This window comes from Epinephelus fuscoguttatus, linkage group LG9, assembly GCF_011397635.1.
Source record: "Epinephelus fuscoguttatus linkage group LG9, E.fuscoguttatus.final_Chr_v1".
NCBI lineage: Eukaryota > Metazoa > Chordata > Actinopteri > Perciformes > Serranidae > Epinephelus > Epinephelus fuscoguttatus.
The window spans coordinates 13737199-13764042 of NC_064760.1; the positions used below are offsets into that span (position 1 = coordinate 13737199).

The following is a 26844-nucleotide window of genomic DNA, read 5'->3' on the forward strand; positions in this document are numbered from 1 at the left end:
TTTTTGTCACTTGCAGTCCACTCAGAATGGACCTGTCACACACTTCTGGACTGTGACCTTCCCATTGGGAACCACGGGTCTACAGAGAGGGGTGTTGCTGGTTGTGGTCATCTGCCTTTACAGCAGAGTACACACACTCTGGTGTGTTTTCAGTCTTCCTCTTTCCTCTTTTCACTTTCCTTGTAGAAAACTCCAGTGCTGCATAGTTCACGGCCTCTTCTTCACCATCCTGCATAAAATGGAATAATATATTTGTGTGTTCATGACAAATATTTCAGAGATTAGAGCTGTAACATATAAACAAAGTGAGGTTAACATACTTTCTTTAATTTGACATTTCACAGTCACAGTTATATCTCTTGACTCTATCCACATTTATCATGTAGTAATAGACATACATTATTATACATTTGTTATATGTTCATTATGTTATATGTCTCTTGTACAACATTCATTCATTCATTCATCTTCTAACCGCTTCATCCTCTTGAGGGTCGCGGGGGGGCTGGAGCCTATCCCAGCTGACATCGGGCAAGAGGCAGGGTTCACCCTGGACAGGTCGCCAGAATATCGCAGGGCTGACACATAGAGACAAACAACCATTCACACTCACATTCACACCTACACAGGACAACACACTGTCACATATTTACCAGATGATTAGATTGATCCACAGTTAATCTGTCATGTCCAAGATGATGGGAAGCACTCATCGCCTCTGTTAAAAAAAAAAAAAAAAATCATTCAGTGAGATTTTTGTCTTAAATCACATTTTCAGTTTAAGTCTTTCCAGTTAAACACATTCACTCATGTACTGTGCTTAACACAGCTTCAGTGTTATAGTGACAAACACTGATTAACTCCACCAGAACTCTCAGCAGTCGGCTGAAGCACTTTTCTTGAGGGCATCTGGAAAATGGCTCTGAAATTAAATGTTCAATATTTCCTGCTGCCACAGGATATTATGGTGGGACATAACTCAGAGGGACAATTAAAGTTACCAGCCAGTTTGCAAAATATTGTTTTAAATTTAAAAACATCACGTACAGTATAGTGACCTCAGGTTTATAATGACACTATGACAAGAAAAATCAAACCAGCGTCTAACCAGGAAAAGAGACTGAACCGACTGTTCCAATAGGTTGATTTCTTTTAAATAGAATACCTCTCCATACAGAGTATTAGGCCCAATTCTTGCTGGGATAGAGGGGTAGGGCGAAGTGTTAGAGCTACATGGACCTCAAAATGGAGGTTTTTCAGAGACTTACTCCAAACTCAGTGTGAAGAAAAATAATCATCAAGATGGCTGCAAGAGTAACAAAAGAAGCCCACAATTGTTGTTTTGCTTTGTTAATGAAGACCTAAAAATCGATAACCATCACATTATCTTAATTTAATGTTGTTTCAATGAATTATGGCCCTTTTCTTTATAACAACCATGACAAAAGAAATCACTAGTCGCTAGCTAGCTAACGTTACATTATCACTGCTTTGTGCATGACAGTTTTGCATTTTGACATATTTCCATGTCACATTCCCCCCGTTTGATGGCATATGATGCCCAAAATAAAACTTAAGTCCATCAGAGGAGTTGCTGCACTTGTTAACGCTCCTCTAATATCAGTGCAGGCTGGCAGGGTAGGAGCATGGGTTACTAACGAGTTAGCCTTCAGAGCACCGCTAGTTTCCTGCTAATGAAGCAGTGTTTTTTTTTCTATGCCTCCGCTGTCAGCCGTGGCTGGAGGAATTATGTTCCCAGGTGGTCAGTCCCGCCCGTCCATCCCATTCTCATGAACACCCTGAGGGAATTTTGCACAAACTTCCTTTTGGACAAAACGATGAACAGATTTCAGTGGTCAAAAGTCGAGGTCACTGTGACCTTGTCTGTATCATTCTTATGAATACAATATCTGAAGAACACTTCAAGGGAGGTTTTTTGTTTTTTCCAAATTTGCCACAAACGTCAACTTGGACTCATTGATGAGCTGGTTAGATTTTAGTGGTCAAAGGTCAAGGTCACCATGACCATGTCTGTATCATTCTTGTAAACACTCTCAAGAACACTTAGAGGGATTTTTTTTCAAATTTGGCACAAATGTTAATTTGATCTCAACAATGAACTGATTAGATTTTAGCGACCAAAGGTCAAGGCCATTGTGACCTTGTCTGTATTATTTTTGAACATGATACGTCCTGACAACTTCGAGGGAATTTCTCGGATTTGGCACGAATGTTTACTTGGACTCAGCAATGAACTGATAAGATTTTAGAGGTCAAAGGTCAACTTCAGTGTGACATCATGATGTCCTGGAAAAACATGGTCATCGTTCAACATCATAACTCAGCAACAGAAAGGGAAACATTTGGTCAGATACTGAATTGGTGACACTAATCTTGGGTGTCCACCTTGAAACTGTGCTGATTGTATCGTCTTTGCCGCCATGGGGAAGATGTGTGTGAGGCATTCATGTTTTCACAGACACGGATGTAAACTGTGACTGCAACTTGACTGGTTTTTAGGGGCATACAACTGTGATGCTGTAAGTCTAGTTATTTGATAACTTGTTTGATCAGTTAATAGCATGAAACTTAAGTAGTGAACAAACTGCGAGTGTTCTGACATCTGCAGAAGGCTACCTGTAGCCCATGCAAGATAAAGCAACACTGAAGAATACTGCATACTCGCAGTGCCTGGCAGCACTTATCATGTCCCTTTACATAAACCCCAGCAGACAGATGACGTACCGGGATTGTTTCGGCCCACTATACCCCCTGGCTGCTCCTCAAAACGTTTTCACTGACCTGAAAGTAAAAAATGGTCACCCTACCTTCGCAGTGTTCGCAAACTTTGCTTCGATTTCCGTAGAAGATAAGGACGACAATCACAGTCACACAGCAGGCCAACAGGACTCCAAGAGCAAGGACAACTGGTTCAAGTTCTGATCCTGAATCAAAGCATTGAGCATTATTTAATAAGAGGCTTTTGGGAGGCAGTGGCACAGTAGCATTTGTCAGCAGGCACAACTGGTAAGTCAATGTTCAATTTACTATTTAGTCAGAAGTATCTGCTCTGTAAATGTAATGTGATACAGTAAGAAAAGAAACTAACAGACTCATAATCATTATATGTGACATACATTAAACATTAACATAATTTAACCAGGCTAAATGAATTCTTACAAGATGCACATTTGATTTAAATACAACTGTAAACACGTACTTGTTTCCACTTTAGTTCCTTCACCAAACAGGATCTCTCCACATGTGACCACAGCACAGTAGTAAGTCCCAGTATCAGAGGATCCAGATCTGAGCCAGTACACACTGTCTTCACCTGGACACTCATCTTTGTTGGTTTTGTTCATGGAAAGAAGTGAACACTGGAGATTCACTCTGTCGCCTGGCTGGACCGACTCAGTGTCCGGACTTTGTTTCACATGGAAATGTTTCTGCTGATTACTATCTGCATGAGTCAGGAAAAGAAATATCAGAAGCACTTAATGATCTAAACTGTTTGTACGACATAAAAACTTGGCACAAACACTGAAAGTAAAAGATATTTACCGTTCACAGCCAAGAAGATGCCTTCGCTGAAACTCCATAAATAGGATGCTCCATAGTGACAGAAGTATGTTGCTTCGTCCTCTTTGCTGACATTTGTGATGGTAAGAAGATACTGAGCAACTCCTTTTGTTGCTTTGAACCGTGGGTTGTCAAACTGTTCACTTACTTTTAACTGACCCTGAACTACAGCAAAGACTGTTTGGGCCATATATCCGAGAGACTGTTTGTACCAGAAAAAGAATTTGCCATCCTTCTCAGAAACTGGACACTGCAAAGTAACATTCCCGCCAAGTTCAACCACAGTCAGAGAGATCTGATGAGGAACCTCTGCAGTTTGAAGCAGAGCTGAAGAAAAGAGACAAACAGTAGCAGAATTACAACATGAGAGGACAAAGTCAAAAGGTAAAGTATTTGCCGTTGACATCGTCTTTCTCTCTCTAGGTAAGAATTGCACTTACACCCTGTACTAAGAAGAATCAAAGCAGCCAGTCCTCCGATCATTGTGGTACAGCACCTTGGTCTTGCACTGCTGATGTCTTCCCACCCAAATGGAGATTTAGTCAAGAGGCGATCAAGGTTTACAAAGTAGACATCGCTGTGATTGGCTGAACTGTGGAAAATGATCTTCCCCCTCCTTACAGTTAGCAAACTTGTGATCTGTTTTCATTCGATGGGACGTCTACACGTTGTTGTTGCTAAGGTTTCAAAGCAGTGTCTTTATTCTCACCACATGACTGAATTTATTGTTTCCGTAATAACCAGTATTGTGCGTGTGGGTGTGTTTTGTGTGTACGTACTGTGAGAACAAGCACTGAAGTCTTTCAACAGCAGCATCTGTCTAATTGACACACTTTACTTAAATGTTGCATTGTGAGGCAGTCATGTTTTAGCAGCACACGCACAAGGTCGTACATGCACATGACGACACAATACACATTTTCTGACACATTCATGCCATTCTATTGGTCAACAGTTGGTGAAGGTTACATGCAGAGAAATGTAGCAATGCACGAGGAAGACGCCTCTTAGCTAGCAAACACAACTATAAACAATGAAGGTTTAAAGGTATTTATAAAAAATTGTTTCATATGTTTTATAAATATGTTTTATAAGAGAGTTACACCTCCAGGAAACACACAGTGTGTTTCCGTAAACATAACTGAATTTTTCCAAGTAAATTCCACAGCCTGCCTTAAATAGAAATAGAAAAGCAAATCTGTGGCTTCATTCGCGGCATGAGGCTGTACTTTCCTTTGCTTCTTATGGTTGTGCTAAGCTACAGTAAGCTAAAGTCATCCTGGAGTTAGAGTGAAATGTTTCATATTTGTTTAAATTTGAACGTCCAAAGAATGTTTGATATAAAATTGGCTACAGCGTAGGATGTAGCCTGCAGGTTTGATTGACAGTTGCAGGGAAAGGTGAGAGGAAATGTGGCCAAAACCACAGAGATGTGAAAACTGACAGGTAAACATATGTGTGAGAGAAAGAGGGCTCTCTCTTTTTGTCCCAGTTTGTACAGTTTGTACAGTTTGTATTTTACATGTTGTTTTGCTTTCTAAACACATCTGAAACTTAATTGCCCTCAATCCTATTCACAGAGAACCCCTCCCCCCATGTCTGTGTTTTATACGGCGCACACAGGATAAGAGAAGTCTGTATTTTACATTGACTTACTGATTTATCCTCCGTATATGATGCACAGTCATTTGTAACTGCACTCTACACAACACAGAAACACTACACAGCACCACAGCAGTGTTAAACAGTGTTAACCTCCTTTTTTCTTTGAACCAATTCTGTCACATCATCCATCTCATTATCTTTTAAGCTTGCTCTTTCTGCAAATGGGTCCCCATGCTGTGTAGATAAGACTCCTGCACCCAAAATGCTGTCAAAACTTTCACTTCTCAACTGGGAAAGAGGCCGAAACGTGTGTGTGTGTGTGTGTGTGTGTGTGTGTGTGTGTGTGTGTGTGTGTGTGTCAGTGGTTTCAAACGTGAACTGCTGTGTATCTGTTCACCACAACTGGAAAATTTGTTGAGGCATAGCTAACACATATACATCCTGATATGTTATTCTCTAGACACAATCAATGTTGTTACGTCAATAAACAAGATGTTAATAAGATAAACTAATATGCTGATATACTAAATTTGTCAGAGCATAACTACTGAAATGACGAAGCCCTCCATCTCTCTGGTCTCACAGCACTTTGTAAAGACCCTCTGCATGTCAAGCAAAGCCACATGCAACAGCTACACTGACAGACCCAGGCTGTGGTGGGCCGTTTCTCCTCCCTTTGACCAACCATCAAGGCTGTTTATTCAGAACAGACCTGACGATGGGCTTCAACAGGATGTGTAGTGAGAGGAGAGATACAAGAGGCTTCAGCAGCCTAACTTTTCACCTTGTTAATGTGCTCATTCACAGTACAAATATCTATCAGTCCTGTGGTTTTAAATATGCAAACAAAGGTGTCAACAACTGCAATCTTACAATTTCACAGATGCACATTAGTTTATGTTTTGTTTTAAATTGAATGTAGATTTATTGATTGATTCAACATTAATTTGAACAGGCTGCCGGTCCATAACTGCACCAAGTGACGTTAGCAAGGCTGTCAAACCTGTCTGCAGATAATCAGGCAAACTACAGATCACAGTTCAAACTCCTGCTCCTGACAGAAAGACCAGGGTGGGACCAGTGAGTGATTAGCACCTCCTCCCTCTGACAGCTACCACCAATGACAAGCACCAAACCACTGAGAGAAAGTGGGTCATGGTGTGTGTCCAACCCTCCTGAACTCTTCACCCACCTTTGTGAGTTTTTGTGATATTAAAAATAAACATAGCAGTTATATAGTGTTGTTCCACTTGCCTTTTGACAGCAGCAGTAAAGCCCAGCGTCCTGAGGCTGAAACACAGAGTGAGAAAGGTAGAACAGCCTCTTTGTACTGACACCTTAGTTTGAAGCCCGACCACAACGATGCTGAAGTTTCCATGCAGCATTTGTTTATCGTAACTGTGAGCGTGTGTTTGTCTGTGTGTGCAAAGGGTGTTTTGGCTCGTTGTCAACAATATGTTGACCGTGATGAAAAGCACAAACCACAACCTGCTGGTCAAACAAATGTGATGAGTTTTGGCCCTATAGATAGATGGGTTGACTGTATATCTATTTTTATTCTCCTTGCACCTTTCAAGTTGGCGGGAAACCTGAACTCTGTTTCATAATAATTTTGATTCCAGAGTTTGTGGTGTTGGACTGCATTATATTGTCAGGTGTTCCTGTTACTGTCATAGTGACGGTGTCAACCATACATTATGCTTTGTTTTACACATGTTAATCACCTTGTTAATCACTGGTGTATCTCATTAGTGGTTTTCTCCCAGGGTCACATGGCTTCTCTCCCTCAGATAAAAACATGTAGGTCAGAAAGTCTAAATCAGCTCCAGGTGAATGTTCCTGTGATACTGTGAGAGTGTCGCTCTGCTGCTGTCTGTCAGCAGCTCTCTGAAAAGAAGTGAAGTGAGTATAGAGGATGGATGGTTTAACAGCCCTCCTCTGTACGCTGTGCTCTTCCTGCTGCTGTGACTGACAGGCAGAGTGGGCGGGTCATCACTGATGATGTGGAGCATCTGAATTGGCTGGCTACACAGTATTTAAGATGGCTCCTCTGTCTTTGTCACTGTGGCAAATGACTGGATTGAATAGGCCTATATACTGACAGGTCAATTACATGTCACGCATATATATTTTAAGGCTAGTGGTATCAGTGCCCTTTTTCATTAATATTCAGCTTTGAAAAAAATTTGACTGGAAATCTTCAGTTTGTTAAAGGCAGGTTGTGGAGGATTAAATCCAATGAACAGACTCATACAGCAGTAATCCCTCTCAATCATCACTTATCAATCAATCAATCAATCAATCAATCTTTAGTGCTTTACATAAAAACAAAGAATAGACACAAGAGATATCTGCCTTTCTCACATACTCACACGTATGTACACAAACACACACACACACACACACACACACACACACGCAGATTTAAAAACACTGAGAAAACACTATCCTGCACTGACCACTTTGAAATGAGGAAACATCAGAGAGAAGATAATCAATACTATAGAGAAATCAAGATAACTGTATCAATTAAAATTCAGTAAATATCTAACAGATAAAAATAATAAAATAAATAAAATTCAGTTAAAAGCCAGACTAGAAAGCTAGGTCTTGAGTTTGCTTTTAAAAATGTCCACGTTCTCTGTTTTCCTCAGGTCCTCAGGCAGACTGTTCCACAAACGTGGGCCGTAATGATAAAAGGAGGCCTCACCATATGTTTTGGTTAAAACTCCTGGAGTAATTAAAATGCCGCTGCCTGAAGACCTGAGAGTTCTAGAGGGCTCATATGTTAAAAGCAAATCAGATAAATAATTAGGACCAAGACCATTTAAAGCTTTAAAAACCATTAAGAGAATCTTCAAATCGATTCACTTATGACCCACTGAAGTGTGTGACGGTATTTACCTGCAGAGACTCTGCCCTCTGCGTGGTTCTTATTTTATTTTTATTTTCTGTGTTTGTGGCGTTTATGGGCGTGTGTCCCCACAGAGCTCAGGTCAGGTCGGGGCTTTTTAAAATGTAGCTGAAAAAAATCTCAAATATAGTGAGACAAAATACCAAATCTGGTGTTGGCTGTTACTTTATCTTGTGTTTACAAACAGTAACCGACAGTCCAACATGTATACAAAAAAGTGGCAGTTATTTAATTTCATTTGGAAATATATTCATATTTGACTTAGTCATTTCCATCCCTCAGTGGGCTCTGAGACAACAGATTTATGACAGGAATCCTGCATTGCAAACTGAGAAAGTTCAGTGTTAATGACAAAGGCATTAACTTGTGTTTACGCTCAGTGTCAGTTATAGAAACCTGAAGACAGACACATGAAACAGAGGCGTGCTGTTGGGTTTGTTTCATGTAGGAAAGAAGGCTGATTTTATTTCCCCTGTGTAAGTACGGTGAAATGCCAACATAGTAAGAGGCCAATCAGATTGCTCTGAAATGTTCCCTCCCACTTTCCATGATTACATTAGGGTGAATCATCTTCTAATACGCTCTAATTTAGCTGCAGTTACAAGAAGATTAACATGAAAATGGTGGTCATATTTTATTTGCTGCTCGTGCTCAATATTGGACGTAAGTATATTCACAGAGGTCAGATTTACTCCAGATATATGTTATAAGTATATATGTTATAGTATATAAGTATATACAGATATATATTTAAAGTATTGTCATGTTCTTGCAGTAATTTAGGAGAGAGCACATATGATTGTTGTTAATGTAAAGTTCATCTTTTCAGGATGCACAGTCGAGCAGATCTTTGAGACAAAGACTGTTGGTGTTGGAGCTGATGTGACACTGACTTGTCCCCGCAAGTCTCCAGGAAGCATTTTTTGGATCAGGCTTGTTTCTGGAGACATTCCAAAAGTATTAGCGAAAACATATAGTTTTGAGAGTGATCCTCGCATTACAGCCACAAAAGAGCGTGGAGAATTTGTCCTGCACATTAAAAATGTAAGGCGAAGTGATACAGCAGTTTACCTCTGTGTGAAAATACACCAACAAAACCTCACATTTTTGAAAGGAGCAGACCTGAGAGTTGAAGGTAAATTCATATCTCATTTTAATTACAGCTTTATTTTAATTATGTCGACATTTGTCTTTTGTTTAAAAGTAAATAATTGAAGTTTTAAATTTTCTTCTCAATTTCCCAGGACCTGAACCTGATATCACTGCTGTCATTCAAGATCCATCTGATCCAGTCCGTCCAGGAGACTCAGTGACTCTGCAGTGTTCAGTCCTCTCTGACTCTGAGAAAAAGTCATGTCCAGGAGATCACAGTGTGTTCTGGTTCAGAGCTGCATCAGATGAATTTCATCCGAGTGCCATTTACGCACATGGAAACAGTGCTGAGTGTGAGAAGAGTCCTGAAGCCCACTCTCTTCAGAAATGTATCTACAGCTTCTCTAAGAACGTCAGCTCCTCTGATGCCGGGACTTATTACTGTGCTGTGGCCACATGTGGAGAGATATTATTTGGAAATGGAACAAAACTGGACATTGAAGGTAAGTGCACCCTGTTTCTATCTAATAGTTAAATTATCAGCATCGAATCTATTAACATAAAATATTTATTACTATTTCATAACTTTGATTGTTTCTTTAATGTTTCAGATGTCAGCCGCTGTGATTCACAGAATGACAATACAGCTCTGTTTCTGGTGTGTGCTGCTTTGGCTTTAAGTCTGATTGTTATAGCCGTCCTTGTTCATGCCATCAGGACAAAATCCTGCCATTGTTCCAACGGTGAGGGACATTACTCATACATTCATCTATTGAACTGTGTTTCACACAAGATTATATCATTCAATTCACATTTCTGTTGTGTTTAAATCAACCTACAGTGTCATTCATCTTCAGTGAAGTTAAATCCGTTCCTTTTTTACGATCTCTTATTTATCTTTTTTTAATAATACAGCTGCTGCCACTCTGCAAACAAATGCTGCGACAGCCAGTTGTGATCAGCAAAGTCAGCCGGTGAGGATTTTAAAGAAAAGTTGTCAGTAATGTTTATTTATTGACATGTATAGACATTACAATCTGCTCTCCTAATTTAATTTTTGCATTTGTTTCCTCAGGGAAATGAGGAGTCTTTGGTTTATTGTACACCAAACTTTACCAGGAGGAAAGCTGGCAGAGGAGGGAGAAGAAATCAAAGACAAGAAGAGACCATCTACACTGATGTCAGGGCTTTTATGATATATGATTAATCAAACGATGAATTTGCTGAATGAGGCTAATGTAATTTTTGTGTGGCACACTGTGTGGAAAATAAACTTTGTGCTTTGGCAGCACTGGTGCTTGAATTTCATCTGAGACTTGATATACCACGTAATATAATAAGCTAGTCAGCATGCAGATTGAAATATCATGACAAATGTTGGCTACACTGTGACATAATTCATGTTCCCCATGGGATGTATGCAAATATATCTGGTAATAAAATGCCTTTTCATATTGTGGTGTAGTGGTTCTTTTAGCTGTTGCCATGGTCTGAAAGTGATTAACATGTTGCTTCACAACAACTACAGTAGGTCTAAAGTTTTAAATTTGTGGAGATTCTCCTCCATCCATAAAGCATTTCTGTGACCTGCCACTGTTGATCGGGACGGTGTTATCAGCTGTATGACTTCACTGGTTTCAAAACATCTTTCCAAAGGACTGCAGTTGAAAATTAGCCAGCTACCTAACACTTGCACATATAGAGAAATGTTGAGTAATGTGGGATATCCTTATAAATAAAATAAATGAAAATGAAATTCTCTCCTTAGGATGCCATTACTCAACTATATCTTTACATAGCAAATGTTTTGTTCTTGTTTCTGCTATATTAATGCTCTGAATGTTGTATACTGTACTTTTAAGGGTATTAAATTAACTTCATGCAACTGCTGAATTTTTGGTTTGTAGTTAAGTGTTGAATTCCACCCATTGATAGCGCCACTGTAACACTGGATGTGTCATTCCTGATTGAGCCGTGTCACGCATACAGTATATTAGACTTCTCCTAAGCAACAGCTGTGATCACACTGAGCACAAGGTTTGTGATGTTACGGCTTTGATAAATATGTGTGAGTAAAAAAACAGTGGAAAACATTTCCTTAACTTCTTCAGTGTTGTGTTGTCTTAGCTGTTCAGTCTTGACCAGCATTGGAAATTGAATGGGAGACCACAAGCTGTTCATGCTGATCAGTCACATTTCATGTGGTGGTATCTCCGTTGCTGCTGTAGCCCCTGTGTAGTTACATTTTTGAGGAGGCGAACATCCGCTATAAAACTGCCATGACCTCTTAATGCAGGACCAGAAATCAAGCTTAGGACTTTATAAAGACTAAGACTTTGGTGGTCATAGGTCAGATGTTGAGGTCCTTGTGACCTTCTGTCTCCTTTTCATTAATGCAATACCTCAAGAACGCCTTAAGGAACTTCTTCAAATTCTGCAAAAGGTCGATTTTGACTCAAGGATGAACTGACTAGATTTTGATGGTCAGGGGTCAAAGGTCAAGTTCACTGTGACCTTGTATCCATCTCATTCTCGTGAACACGATATCTCAAAAGCAGCTTGAGGGAATTTTCTCAAATTTTGCAGAGATGTCCACTCAGCGATGAACTGATTAGATTTAGGCGGTCAAAGTTCATGGTCACTGTGACCTTGTCCATCTAATTTTTTGTGAATGCGATATCTGTTGAACACCTTGAAGGAATTTCTTCAAATTTTGGCACAAATGTTTACTTGGACTGAAAAATAAAATGATTAGATTTTGATGGTCAAAGGTCAAGGTCATTGTGACCTTGTCTGTCTCATTCTTGTGACCATGATATCTCAAAAACACATGAAGGGAATTTCTTTAAAGTTGATATAAACGTCCAATTGGACTGAGGAATAAACTGATTAAAATTTGCTAGCCAAAGGTCAGTGGAACATCACAAAATATGTTTTTGGCCATAACTCAAGAATTCATATGCTAATTATGACAAGATTTCACACAATGTCTAACAGGAAAAAATAATAAAGTGATGACACTGTATATCCAAACGGTCAAAGGTCAGCTTCACTGTGACATAACAGTGTTATGCATTTTGGCCATTATTCAAAGCTATGTCTCAGGAACAGAAGAGGAAGGAATTGATCAGATACAGAGGCTCATCTTGGGTGCCCACCTTGAAACTGTGCTGGTTGTCAAGATGCTCTGTGCGTGAAGCATCCATGTTTTTACAGACATGGATGTTAACTGTAGAAGAAACTTGACTGGTGCGCGGAGGCATATGACTGCGGAGCAGTAATTCTAGTTTACTTCTGAATGTTAAATTTTTTAACTGTCATTAACTACTGTTGGGAAGAGGAGGAGCTAAATATGATCATTGGCAATAATTCATAATTAATTTATGGATTATTAAAATATTTGATTAATTAATTAATAATTAATTAATTATTACATAAGCATAATAATCAAATTAGCCTCACACGGGGCACCAAATGTTGGGAAGAGGAGGAGCTAAATATGATCATTGGCAATAATTCATAATTATTAATATTAATTATGGATTATTAAAATATTTGATTAATTAATTAATAATTAATTAATTAATAATTAATTAATTATTACATAAGCATAATAATCAAATTAGCTTACAGCGGGGCACCACCGGGAAAACCGGACCAATGATCAGACGTAAATTCAGTCTCAAGAGTGTTCACTTAGGAAGCTAATTCTAGGGAGATATCAGCAACTATAAGATGAACAGGAAGGAGTGGAGCTCAGGCACTGACTTTGTCAACCAGCTTCATCACAGTATACAATGAAAAACCAAAGCAACCTCTCTTTGCAGTATAACAGGGTTTATTCACACTGATGACATTAATTTACAACCAACATCAACATTGCTCTATAAACCCTATCAACTATAAAACATTACCAAACCAACCAGCAAGCATCAAGAAGGGTGTGTGTGTGTGTGTGTGTGTGTGTGTGTGTGTGTGAGGGTGTGTGAGAAAGTGGGTGAGTGAGCGAGAATGTGTGTGTGTGTGTGTGTGTGTGTGTGTGTGTGTGTGTGTGTGTGTGTATGTCTGAGCGAGTGGGTGTGTGAGAGAGATGCGTGTGAGCGTAGCAAGATGGCGGCTGTGACGCTGCGAGCACGTCACGCAATGGCGGCTTGCCAAGAAAGCACGCACTCAGAAAAAGGAGGAGCCGGTAGAGAGGGAAGTTCGAATTGCTCGCCCAAGTGTAGGTTAGTGGAAGAGAGGAAGAGAGAAAGGGAAGCACTCAGAGGTGTGGTCACGCAGGCGGTATTGAGATGCAGTAACCCGTCCTGTGTTACTCAGAGACGCGCTCGGCTCAGCTGGTGGCGGCGTGAATCTGGACATTGAACCAACACAGCGAAGTACTGATCAATCCGCGTATGGGCGACACAATATAGCGGTCCGACGAGGTCGGATCACTACGTATTACAAGCAGACACAAACGGGTAGGAGAATAACAGGCAGCAGCAACACAGGCAATATTTTTTACAATATCAAAGCAGCCAAAATCGACGCGCGGTCCGTATCAACAAGCCCTTACAAACTTAAAAGAAAACACACACTAACTACTATCTGCCCAGAGCTAAAGCCTCTTACTGTTGCAGAAGGTGGAGTGATGTGTCGGTCGCTTCCTGGCGTCCTTTGTTACGGCAGAGGTGAAGTGGTTAGCGGCTCACAGCGGCTAACGGGTCCTCGGCGAGGGGCAAGTCTCTGGCGAGGCGAAGCATTCCCGGCTCGTAGCGGGAATCACTCGGGAAAGAAGGGGCCCTTGTCCTTCTTCTTGAAGCAGGCAGTCCTTGTTATCTACCAAACTTCGTGATCCGCGGCATCCGGGTGAGAGGGTCAATCCGTGGTCTCGCCGGGCTATTCTGTGTTCCTCGGCGCACAGAGTGAGGGAGAGGAGAGGAGGTCAGCTCGACCAGCGAGGGAAATCCGTAGGCCTAAAACGCGTCTAACTGTGCACAGTAATAACTCTTTCTAAAGCGTTCGCCACGTGGGACGAGTTGCTAAGCTTTAGGAACAGTTGTGGGTAAATCTATTAGCTATGAGGATCACAGCCAGAAGCGTTTCCCTCAGGTACGCTCTGTGATGATATACCCCGGCGTGACGTCACCGGTGCGGGGTTGGCCGTGGCGGATTTCACCCAATGGGAGCTGTGTATTTCAGGGGACCTCTGCTGGTCAGCTGGGGTGCTGTGTTGGGGTTGAATCAGCTGATTCACACAGAGAAAGGGGGTTGACTGATTCCTTTGTTCTTTTGGGCGCCAACATGTGGTCTCAGGCTTTGATTGTTACATGTAGGCCCAAAAGTTTATGGATAAAGTGTAGGCCTTTGTTATAAATCCTTGTACGGCACAACACTACCATACCTCAACAGACCTTTTCAAACTTGACAACATAAACACTCTAACTGGGTCTTTTTGTATTTCATGTTGGAATGTTTTGCAGTGTATGTGATTGAATCACCTGATAAGAAGTAAACATGGAACCAAGCTGTTGCCTGGCAAAGCAATTACAGTTAAACAGTGTATCGGCCAAATCACCATGATGTCACACTAACAACAACAATCACTTTCGGGTAGACAACTAGCGACCGATTTCCATTGTGTGGAATTTGAAATCAGTATTTCTTTTGGTATTTTCATCAGTAACTGTAACGTTTGAAGATACACAGTCAAACCTTTAGGTCCAACTAATGTGGTGTGTCTGTTTTTTTATGTACTGTGTTGCTTTGACAAACCAAACCTACTGGCATGGAAGCGAAGCAATGTACTGCTGTAGACAGGGCCACAGCAAAACGTATTTTAGCCACCTAAAATATAAATCAGTTTAGGTACACACAATATTTGGAATATTTTCTCTGCTTTACCTTGCACGCAAACCAATGTAGGCAGAGGTAGACCAGCAACTCCAGTGTTCTGTGAAGTAAAAGTAGTGTTTTTGCCAGTGGAGTCTGGTGGCTTTTAGATAAGCTTCATAGATAAGCTTGAGCTTTCCTCATCAGAAAGAGCTGTCTGACAGAAAGACAAAGTTGTGAAGATATTTTAAATAAAGCATACTCTTAAACTGATTAAACTTAAACTTTTTTTAGGTGGTACTTTTTAGGTGCTAAAAACTAACTTGAGGCAGCGTTTGCTCAACACTGTTTCATTTACAGTAATGTACTTGACTCTGGGTTTTCTAACCCAAAGCTATTGTAAACAAACATTGGATTCGGTTAATTACCAGAAACAGTTTGAACCCCCATGGACTGCAACCACTTCAGGGAATTAAGTTTATGTTAGAGTGCCATCCAGGTAGCATGGTGAAAACAGGTGAAGCTTGCATGTTGTCTTGTATTATAAATATTATATTTTTGTCTTTTTCTGTGACCTCTGTTAAACTCAAGAATGAAAGGAGGACTCAAAAATGCAAAAACCGCAGAGCACAGTTCAACAAATTTATTCAAAGAAATCTTGCAACTAGTGTCCTGTGTGGGTTTTGAACCCAGGTCTTTGGTATGAAAGGCGGGGATGCTGCCACAGGACCACAAGCTTGGCTGGCTTAACAATGGTGGGTACTGGTGATATGCAGGTCCAGAGGGAGGGGGGGATGGACGGCGCTTGACAGAGGCAGGGAAGGTCCAGAGGGGAGAAGCTGGAGCTTGGCAGTAGCAGGGTGAGTATTCCAAGATTGGATGTCGGAAAACTCACAGAGCTGGTACAAGACCGAGGCCGAGAACATTACCACGAGGGGTTCACAACGAACTGGCGACGACTGAAGGGAAGAGCCGATCTATATACACCAGGGTGATTGCAGAGTGTGTGCAGGTGAGGATGATTGCTGACTGCCTGCAGGTGAGTAGAAGAAGCCACGCCTTGCCTGCTCCTGCTGACAGAAAGGGGGGGGGGGGCAGGTGGAAAGGAAAAACACACGTGCAATCCTAACAGTACCCCCCCCCCCCCCCCCCCCCTTCAACGTGCGCCTCCAGACGGGAATGATGGAACTCCCGGACCAAAGCAGGGTCCAAGATGAAGGACCGAGGGACCCAAGAGCGCTCCTCCGGACCATACCCCTCCTAGTCCACCAGGTACTGGAGGCCCCGGCCACGACGCCAGACATCAACCAAACGGTTGACCGTGAAGGCAGGATGGTCATCAATAATATGAGGGGGAGGGGGGGAATCAGCAGGAGGACACAGCACACTGGTAGACACTGGTTTGAGTTGAGAAACATGGAACACAGGGTGGATCCTCATATTATTGGGTAGAGAAAGCTTTACTGCAACAGGGTTGATTATTTCCGAGATGGGGAATGGACCAATGAAACGAGGAGAGAGCTTACGGGATTCAACATGAAGTGGAATGTTCTGAGTTGACAGCCACACCGACTGACCTGGTTGATACTGGGGGGCTGGCCTCCTCCGGCGGTTAGCAGTGTCCTGGGCACTTTGCTGGGAACATTCAAGTGCCCTCTGGGTCTGGGTCCAAACCTCCTTGCAGCGGTGAACGTGGGCCTGGACCGAAGGAACAGCCAACTCCACCTCATGGTCCGGGAACAAAGGAGGCAGATAACCTAGAGAGGCTTCAAAAGGTGACAGTCCGGTGGCAGAGCAAGGCAGAGTATTGTGTGTATATTCAATCCAAGGCAACATGGAACTCCAGGAAGAAGGGTTAGCAGAGGTCATGCAACGTAGAGCAGCTTCTAACTCTTGATTTGCTCTCTCCGATTGGCCATTGGTCTGAGGATGAAAACCTGATGACAGGCTGGCTGTAGCCCCTAAAGCCTTACAAAACCCCCTCCAAACTTGAGAGATGAATTGAGGGCCGCGGTCAGAGACAATATCAGAGGGAATCCCATGTAACTTTATGACATGTTCAGTTAACAGGTTAACTGTTTCCATTGCTGAAGGCAGCTTTGAGAGCGCAATAAAGTGGGCTGCTTTAGAAAACCTGTCAACTACTGTGAGTATGACTGAGTTACCTTGGGAGTCAGGCAGGCCAGTGACAAAGTCCAAAGCAATGTGGGACCAAGGGTGGCTAGGAATGGGCAGAGGGCGTAAAAGTCCAGCAGGTGACAGATGTTGGGTCTTACTGCGGGCGCAGACTGTGCAGGCAGCCACATACTCCCGGGTGTCAACATCCATTGCGGGCCACCAGAAATGCCTCTTGAGGACAGCTGAGGTACGCTTAGCACCAGGGTGGCAGGAGAATTGAGCGGTGTGAGCCCATTGCAGAACCTGGGATCGGACAGAGGGGGGCACAAACAGACGATTTACAGGACTGTTACCTGGATCAGGGTCCTGAAGTTGGGCATCTCTGACAACTTTTTCGATGCCCCAGGTTAAAGCAGCTACCACACGCTCGTCAGGGAGGATGGACTCCGGGGCAGGACTGGATTCAGGGTCAGAATACTGACGAGAGAGAGCATCAGGTTTAGTATTCTTAGAGCCAGGACGATACGTAATGGTGAAGTTGAACTGACTGAAGAAGAGTGCCCATCTAGCCTGCCTGGAATGTAGTCTCTTAGCAGACTTAATGTACGCCAAGTTTTTATGATCAGTCCAAACGACAAACGGCTGCTCCGCCCCCTCCAACCAGTGCCTCCACTCCTCCAAAGCCAACTTGACAGCCAGCAACTCACGGTTGCCCACGTCATAGTTACGCTCCGGCGGAGAGAGACGTCTGGAGAAGAAGGCGCAGGGATGTAGCCGATTGTCAGGACCGCAGCGTTGGCTTAATATAGCCCCACCCCAGTGTCAGAAGCATCGACTTCAACGATGAACTGTTCACTGGTGTTGGGCTGAGAGAGAACAGGCGCAGAGGTGAACAGACTTTTCAAATGGAGGAAGGCCTTCTCAGCGTCAGGGGACCAACTGAAAGAAAGCTTGGAAGAGGTGAGGCGGGTGAGGGGTGCAGCTACCTTACTGTAGTTCCGAATAAACTTCCGGTAGAAATAAGCAAACCCCAGGAACCGCTGAAGCTCCTTTCGGTTCTGTGGTGTTGGCCACTCCTCCACCGCTCTGATCTTCTCAGGGTCAGCCTTGACACTCCCCTCCTGCACAACATAGCCAAGGAATGACAGACTTTGCATGGAACTCACACTTTTCGGCTTTCACAAATAACTTATTCTCCAATAGTCGGGACAGGACCGGGCGGACATGGGAGACATGCTCCTCCAGCCTGCGGGAGAAAATCAGGATGTCATCCAAATAGACACAAACGAACCTGTTCAGAAAGTCTCTCAGAACATCATTGATCAAGGCCTGAAAAACAGCTGGGGCATTAGTTAGTCCAAAGGCATTACCAAGTATTCGAAATGTCCCAAAGGTGTGTTGAAGGCGGTTTTCCATTCGTCCCCCTCCCTAATGCACACCAGATGGTAGCCGTTCCTAAGGTCCTAACTTAGAAAAAATGGTGGCACCCTGGAGAGGTTCAAAAGCAGAGCTGATCAGTGGAAGGGGGTATTTATTTTTTATGGTAATGCTATTCAAACCTCTGAAATCAATGCATGGTCTCAAACTCTTGTCCTTCTTGTCAACAAAGAAGAATCCGGCTCCCAGAGGTGAGGAGGAGGGACGAATTATGCCTGCAGCCAAAGACTCTGTGATGTAGCTTTCCATAGGCTCACGTTCAGGACGGGAAAGGCTGTAAAGCCTGCTGGTGGGAAGGGGGGCTCCAGGCAGCAGATCTATGGCACAGTCATAAGGACGATGAGGAGGGAGAGACAGAGCACGGGACTTATTGAACACCTCCCTGAGATCATGATAGACAGAGGGCACAAGAGACAGATCAGGATTGTACGGGGGTTGTTCAATGGCTCTACCTACTGGAGACAGAGCAGACTTCAAACAGACAGAGTGACAATGAGTACTCCACCCCATTATTTTTCCCAAAGCCCAGTCAATATGTGGGTTATGCAGTTTGAGCCAGGGGTGCCCCAGCACCAAGGGAGTCTGAGGGGAGGAGATCAGATGAAGGGAAATAGACTCATGACGATTTCCAGAGAGAGTGAGGTTGACAGGGGATGTGTAATGAGTTACAGTGGCAATAAGGCATCCATCCAGAGCATTAGCCCGTATCGGGGTCGTCAGGGGCAGCAGCTCACACCCAAGTTGCTCTGCCAGCCTTTTGTCAATGAAGTTGTCCTCAGCACCGGAATCTATAAGGGCTAACAGAGGAAGCCTAACGCTGCCCACACACAGAGAGGCCTGGATCTGTAGCAAGTTCTTTTGGGGGCTAATAACAGTCTCAGAAATTTGGCTCACCAGCACCCCCAGGCTCACTGGTGAGCCTGCTCTTTTGGACGCACAGGACAGTGTGATATGAAATGGCCCCTTTTTCCACAGTAGATGCACTCACCCGCCCGAATCCTGCGGAGCTTCTCCTCCGGGGTTAAGCTTGTGCGACCTAGCTGCATGGGCTCCTCTGCAGGTCGAGCTGTAGGAACACTTTTGGAGTGAGTCTCTGTGTTGTGGCCTGCAGGCCTGGTAAAATGACTGGCTGAGGAGGAATGAGACAGAGAGCATGAAGGCAGGGAGCGTGAAGCACGTTCCTTACGACGTTCATGAAGACGATTATCTAAAGCAATGGCAAGAGAAACCAGGGCATTCAAATCATCTGGTCTCTCTCTAGTAGCAAGTTCATCCTTTAAGTGTTCATTCAAGCCATTACTGAATACTCCCTGCAGTGCCTCGTCATTCCACTTGGCGTCCGCTGCCAGTGTCCAGAACTCCACAGAATAATCTGCTACGGACCGGCTCCCCTGGCGTGGATTCAGGAGACGACTAGAAGCGTTGCCACTGTAGTTGGGATGGTCGAAGACAGCTCGAAACTTGGTCTCAAACTGCTGGTATGAAGATGCACTCATAGGAGAGCTGGAGTTAGCAGCCTCAGCCCAGGCTAAAGCCCTCCCCCGCAATAGCCCAATGACATAATTGATCTTGGCAGAATCAACAGAAAAGGCTTGGGGCTGCTGTTTAAACACCAAACTGCATTGAAGGAGAAACCCCCTGCATTTATCCAACTCACCCCCAAATGGCTCAGGATCAGTAATGTGGCTATCAGGAACTGGAGCAGCAGGAGCAACCCGTGGAGATGAAGCAGCAGCCAGAGAGGAGACTTGGTGGGTGAGTTCTGAAACTTGGTAGGTAAGATTCTGGTTTCATTCATTCATTCATCTTCTAACCGCTTCATCCTCTTGAGGGTCGCGGGGGGGCTGGAGCCTATCCCAGGCTTCTAACATTCATCTTCTAACCGCTTCATCCTCTTGAGGGTCGCGGGGGGGCTGGAGCCTATCCCAGCTACATCGGGCGAGAGGCAGGGTACACCCTGGACAGGTCACGCTCACATTCACACCTACGGACAATTTAGAGTCTCCAATTAACCTAGTCCCCAATCTGCATGCCTTTGGACTGTGGGAGGAAGCCGGAGTGCCCGGAGAGAACCCACGCTGACACGGGGAGAACATGCAAACTCCACACAGAAGGGCTCCCACACCCGGGATCGAACCCGCAACCCTCTTGCTGTGAGGCGAGAGTGCTAACCACCACACCACCGTGCCGCCCGGTTACATTCATACAGAGCTTTAATTAGCTGTTCGTGCACACCAATCTGACTGCCTTGGCCAGACAATGCTTGCTCAATACGGTCTGCTGAGTCCATGTTATGGCCAGTTCGTTCTGTTAAACTCAAGAACGAAAGGAGGACTCAAATGCAATGGCGGGTACTGGTGATACGCAGGTCCAGAGGGAGGGGGGGGACAGACGGACGGAGCTTGACAGAGGCAGGGAAGGTCCAGAGGGGAGAAGCTGGAGCTTGGCAGTAGCAGGGTGAGTATTCCAAGATTGGATGTCGGAGTTGGAGCAGGGCAGACAGTTGAGGGGTTTGCTGGTTGAGGCTGGAGTGCAGCAGGTGAAGGCAGTGGCAGGCGAGGCAGGTCAGCAGCAGAGTGAAGGCGGCTGCAACAGAGGAGAACGGAGTCAGGAGCCAAGAACGTACAACAAGAACAAAACTCATACAGAGCTGGTACAAGACCGAGGCCGAGAACATTACCACGAGGGGTTCACAACGAACTGGCAACGACTGAAGGGAAGAGCCGATCTATATACACCAGGGTGATTGCAGAATGTGTGCAGGTGAGGATGATTGCTGACTGCCTGCAGGTGAGTAGAAGAAGCCACGCCTTGCCTGCTCCTGCTGACAGAAAGGGGGGGGGGGACAGGAGGAAAGGAAAAACACAAGTGCAATCCTAACAACCACAACATTCCCAAACCTCAACTGAGTGCTTTAGATACCTACCTTTCACAATGTATACATTTCTGCATAGTATCATTCAGTCTGGAGGTTGTTGGTTTAATTTGGACCAATCTGCAGTTGGTAATCCAAAAATTACTGAACTACAGATGTGTTGAGTGTGGGAAATGAAAGATTTCACTTGAGTTTTAATTAAATGACATTTGGGCCATGAGGAATTTACCTTTGTTTGTCACAGCAGAAAGGTTGTAAACAACATGTGTTGTGTTTACTGTAGACATCCCACTGTAAGTAGCCCACCCTGAGAACCAAACATGAGATGACAAAAGCGTGGTGCTGGTGTTGTTATGTTGGAAAGTTTTGGGTGAAATATTTCCACCGTGGTCGTACAGTAAGGAGCACACACAATGAGAGGCCAATCAGATCGCTCTTAAATGTTCCCTCCCACTTGATATGACTACATGAAGGCGAGTCATCTTCAGATACGCTCTAATTTAACTGGAGGCTCTTGTGGAAAGAACAGAAAATGCTGATCCTATTTTATATTCTGCTCGTGCTCAATATTGGACGTAAGTATTAAAGTCACATTTACTCAGGATATATATTTAAAATATATTTTGTCATCTTTATGCTGTAAATGTGTCTCTTGTTTATCATTGCTGTGTTTTTGTTTTATCTTCAGGATGCACAGACGATCACATCTTTGAGACAAAGACTGTTGGTGTGGGACAAAGTGTGACTCTAACATGCCCCCGCAACAGATTAAGTTTATCATCCTTATTTTGGATCAGACTTGTTTCTGGAACCTTTCCTGAAATTTTAGGGGCAACATATGCCGTTGATTTAGGAGTTGATGTGGAGACCCGTCGCATTACAGCAAAACAAGGGCCTGGAACTTTTGTTTTGTATATTACTGAAACACGTATAAGAGATACTGCAGTCTACTACTGTATAAAGGTGACACAAAGCAAAATGACGTTTTTGAGAGGAACATTTCTGAGAATCAAAGGTAGATAAAGCAAAAACTGCAGCAGAATCTCCAGATGCCTTACAGAATTATGCATAAATATTAACAGCTATGTTACTATTTTTCATCCCCAGGACCAGAACCTGATATCACTGCCGTCACTCAAGACTTTCCATCTGATCCAGTCCGTCCAATGACTCTGCAGTGTTCAGTCCTCTCTGACTCTGAGAAAAAGTCATGTCCAGGAAATCACAGTGTGTTCTGGTTCAGAGCCACATCAGATGAATCTCATCCCAGTTTCATTTATGCCCAAGTAAACAGTAGTGATGGATGTGAGAAGAGTCCTGAAGCTCACTCTCCACAGAAATGTATCTACAGCTTCTCTAAGGGCGTCAGCTCCTCTGATGCCGGGACTTATTACTGTGCTGTGGCCACATGTGGAGAGATATTATTTGGAAATGGAACAAAACTGGACGTTGAAGGTAAGTGCACCCTGTTTCTATCTTATAGTTAAATTATCATCATCTTATCTATTAACAAAATATTTCCTACGATTTCTTAACTTTAATTGTTTCTTTAATGTTTCAGATGTCAGCCGCTGTGATTCACAGAATGACAATACAGTTCTGTTTCTGATGTGTGCTGCTTTGGCTTTAAGTCTGATTGTTTTAGCCGTCCTTGTTCATGCCATCAGGACAAAATCCTGCGATTGTTCCAACGGTGAAAGACATTACTCATACATTCATCTATCAAACTGAAGTTTATATAATTCAATTCACATGTGTTCAAATCAACCTGCAGTGTCATTTATCTTCAATGAAGTTAAATCCATTATTTTTTTATGATCTCTTATTTATCTTTTTTTAATAATACAGCTGCTGCCACTCTGCAAACAAATGCTGCGACAGCCAGTTGTGATCAGCAAAGTCAGCCGGTGAGGATTTTAAAGGTGTAGCCGGAAATGTTGTCAGTAATGTTTATTTATTGACATGTATAGACATTAAAATCTGCTCTTCTAATTTAATTTTTACACTTGTTTCCTCAGGGAAATGAGGAGTCTTTGGTTTATTGTACACCAAACTTTACCAGGAGGAAAGCTGGCAGAGGAGGGAGAAGAAATCAAAGACAAGAAGAGACCATCTACACTGATGTCAGGGCTTTTATGATATATGATTAATCAAACGATGAATTTGTTAAATGAGGCTAATGTAATTTTTTTTGCTTTAGCAGCACTGGTTTCTGCATTTCATTGAAGACATGATGTATTACATAGTATAATGTTACATATCATGTCTTCAAGTAGTAATATAGTATAATATATTTTTGATAAACTATGCATCATGCATTATACGTATATTCTGTCCAAATTATTTGCAAATATTTCATGTTTTTGACTTATTATGATGCAAAAATAACCACCTTTAATAACTAAGCTTTTGTTGATAGCCTGTATCGCTGTAAATCCCATATCTAATAATTTTGTTTCAGTTTTTCTGCTGTTTATTGTTACATTTTTTAAAGAGGTGGGTGATGCATCTGCCTAACGTGACTTTTTGAAAGATTCATCTTGAAAGAGTCGAGAGAAGAGTCAACTCTGTCTCTTTTCTCTGTGATACCATATAAGGTGATAAACTTCTTCCCCAGTTCCTCAGCTTTGCATCGCTGCAGTTCAAAACGTGAACATGCCTTGTGTCATTTTTTAAATAAATATCCATCCAAACATCCACATCTATAATCAACTCCTCTTTACTTTATTTAACTATCTGCATGTGGTTCCAAACCCTTTTCTAGAAGTACAGCATATATGGATTTGCACTACATGTTTTTTTTTACACACTGGGCCAGTGTAGAAGCACTTTATCATATTTTATCTTCCATTATGACTTTACTGACTTGTATCTGTGAAAAGTGTTGCTGGAGAGGTGTTTTCACATGTGAACAGACTCTGACGCGACACAAACAAAGAAACCTGAAACCTCCAGTGCAGAGCAAACTTATCAGTCCAGAGAGCATAGTTAGCATTAGCATAGCAAAAGTTTTGACAGCAAACATGGTAGAGTGTGCAGTTTTTGGATGTAAACAGGTTCTGGAGCGTCCTTCCACTTCCTACGAAACCTACCACAAGCAGCGTAGGTTGGGGGCAGCATGGTGAGATCCAGAACTCCACCAATAAAGGTCACAGATCGCAGTTAATTCAATCAGGGCAAAAACAGAGATGCCACCAAAAACAATAACACGCTAATCAGCATGCAGATTGAAATATCATGACATTCATGGTCCCCTGGGGATGTATGTGAATAAATCTGGTGATAATCTGACTTTTCATTTAGTGCAACCAGCAGGTTAACACTTATGATGTTGTGTGAAATGTCCTGGGGACTAACAGATTGCCATGAAAATTGGTCCACACAGTCACTTTCCCCACAGGATAAATTGCAATTAAACTAGAAAAGCACTCAGACAGTGCACACCTCCGCGAAGTAGGTGATATTCCCTCCCCCTCTGCATCAGATTTTGCAGCCTGCATCACAATTAGGTTATTTGCATCACTATCATTATTAGGCCTTCACCATGGAGACATTGTGGTGTATTTATTTTGTTTTTATTTTGTACCAACACAGAATATAATGGTTTGTTTTTTTTGTATTTTTTACTTTCTTTTTTTCCAACACAGAACCTTAATTTCAACTTTAGCATTACAACAGTATTGGGGCGTCGGTAGCTTCGTGGATAATGCTAGCGCCCCATGTATAGAGGTGATGCCTCGCTGCAGCGGTCGCAAGTTCGACTCCGGCTTGCAACCGTTTGCTGCATGGCATCCCCCCACTCTCTCTGCCTCCTCATTTCACACTGTCCTGTATATTAAAGGCAAAAAGCCCAAAAATAATCTTTAAAAAAAAGAATTACAACAATATTTAGCAAGTAGAACAAGACGTTCTTGTGAGTGTGAATGGTTGTCTGTCTCTATGTGTCAGCCCTGCGACAGTCTGGCGACCTGTCCAGGGTGTGCCCTGCCTTTCGCCCGATGTCAGCTGGGATAGGCTCCAGCCCCCCCGCGACCCTCAAGAAGATGAAGCAGTTAGAAGATGAATGAATGAATGAATGAATGAATGAATGAATGAACAAGACGTGCTTTCCGGCCACCAGATGGTGCTATTTTCACCGTCGTAATTGCTGCTGAGGCTGTCAGACCATAGACTTTATTTATTATTTTATCCACTTTACTTCAACCGATCACCACCAAAATTTTATCATCTGATTCTTGTCCCACTATCCACCTTTCCTGAAAATTTCATCAAAATCCGTTCATAACTTTTTGAGTTATTTTGCAGACAAACAAACAAACAGGCCAAAGCCGGCGAAAACATAACCTCCTTGGCGGAGGTAATAAGCCAAAAAGCTGCCAGACTATTGACATCGCCCTCAGTTTATAAAATGTTGGCATGCTGAAACACCCAATGGTGGTGGTGGTAAACATGTTATCATTCACAATGACTATGTTAGCATTGTCCAGTGAATTTCTGCTGTTGTCAGGACCCGGAAATTTTAAGGTCATCAGCTTTACTGTAGGAAAGGATGGTGAAAGATTTTTACATCTCTTAATTTCTATAATTCTATAACTGTATTGTGTTCTTTCTTAAACTAGAAGAAACTGTCAGAGGACGGGATGCCAGATTAGATGCAGGTTTTACTGAACGGGCCTACAAGGCACAGGCCCAGGGGCCCAAAGTGTAAGGGTGGACCCCTGGCCCTCACCTGCAAAATGCCACTCAAATTTACACAAACTGACCCAAGACAGATTCATAATGACCACAAAAGATACAAAATTACCTCTAAAAGGCACAAACAACTACAAAGGGATATAAAACCACAAAAAGATTCATTACGGCAACATAAAGATACAAAACAATGACACAAAAAGAGGCTAAACTTTACCAGACATTACCCATCTGTGTCTTGCTCCTACTGTCTGTTCCTGTCTGTGCCCAGGGGCCCACTGTCTGATTTAATGCAGGAGAAGTTATATCTCCTCAACAGCAAGCAGCTACAGACACCATGTCAACTGTTATTACCACATACAAACAAAAGAGTTCTTCACACAGAAATAGATTTCATCAACACAAAATCTCCCCAGAAACAAAAAGTTCACTCTAAGACCAGTGTGGCAGGAAATGCACTTTAAGTCTAAGTTCTGTGATAACCAATCAGATGCATTTGACAGTGTGACATACAGTATTGTGGTCATGTGACATCACCTCCTTAACCCACTGAAATACCAGCAAGTTTCCAAATCACAGACACTGTCAAGATGATCCTGTTATGGGTTACACTGCTTGTTCTTCATCAAGGATGTGAGTGTGCTGTGTAATCTTAACTACATATTTTCTCATTTGAGTATCTGCATGCAAACTAGATGTATGGATGCTCATGTTA

At 42.8% G+C, this 26844-nt stretch overlaps 5 protein-coding genes across 24 annotated transcripts in view; 3 read left to right on the top strand and 2 right to left on the bottom strand.

The window, feature by feature from the left end:
* The window catches only part of LOC125895072 (uncharacterized), a 157569-nt gene that overhangs the window by 67625 nt on the left and 63100 nt on the right, over positions 1 to 26844 (top strand). The gene's annotated exons all lie outside the window — the stretch shown is intronic.
* Positions 1 to 26844, bottom strand: part of LOC125895062 (uncharacterized) — a 196997-nt gene that overhangs the window by 64598 nt on the left and 105555 nt on the right. For 4 of the 16 annotated variants that reach the window (XM_049586836.1, XM_049586839.1, XM_049586831.1 and 1 more), the window contains one exon: positions 2829 to 2945. The exons of 4 other annotated variants lie outside the window; for them this stretch is intronic. In XM_049586836.1, coding sequence (XP_049442793.1) covers positions 2829 to 2945 — 117 coding nt within the window. Of the gene's footprint in view, positions 1 to 32; positions 230 to 653; positions 719 to 2828; positions 2946 to 3220; positions 3464 to 26844 lie in introns of all 16 variants that reach the window. 8 more of the 16 variants (XM_049586838.1, XM_049586840.1, XM_049586833.1 and 5 more) reach the window with 6 other exon arrangements.
* The window catches only part of LOC125895065 (uncharacterized), a 170330-nt gene that overhangs the window by 64540 nt on the left and 78946 nt on the right, over positions 1 to 26844 (bottom strand). The window lies entirely within an intron of this gene.
* LOC125895077 (uncharacterized) lies at positions 8720 to 10542 on the top strand. The gene is made up of 5 exons (XM_049586876.1): positions 8720 to 9236; positions 9346 to 9696; positions 9805 to 9936; positions 10109 to 10167; positions 10269 to 10542. Exons 1-5 carry the CDS (start codon positions 8897 to 8899, stop codon positions 10398 to 10400), a joined length of 1014 nt encoding a protein of 337 aa, XP_049442833.1. The 5' UTR covers positions 8720 to 8896; the 3' UTR covers positions 10401 to 10542.
* LOC125895073 (uncharacterized) overlaps positions 21962 to 26844 on the top strand; it is a 52836-nt gene continuing 47953 nt past the window's right edge. Inside the window, exons 1-2 of the mRNA XM_049586869.1 lie at positions 21962 to 22012; positions 22126 to 22452. Coding sequence (XP_049442826.1) covers positions 21970 to 22012; positions 22126 to 22452 — 370 coding nt within the window. The 5' untranslated portion in view covers positions 21962 to 21969. The remainder of the gene's footprint in view (positions 22013 to 22125; positions 22453 to 26844) is intronic.

Excerpts from the sequence above, each read along its gene's own strand:
- LOC125895077 (XM_049586876.1), top strand. The coding sequence starts at position 8,897 with ATGATTGTTGTTAATGTAAAGTTCATCTTTTCAGGATGCACAGTCGAG. Across the intron at positions 9,937-10,108 it reads ATCCTGCCATTGTTCCAACG|CTGCTGCCACTCTGCAAACA; the intron begins GTGAGGGACATT and ends TTAATAATACAG. Across the intron at positions 10,168-10,268 it reads GTGATCAGCAAAGTCAGCCG|GGAAATGAGGAGTCTTTGGT; the intron begins GTGAGGATTTTA and ends TTGTTTCCTCAG.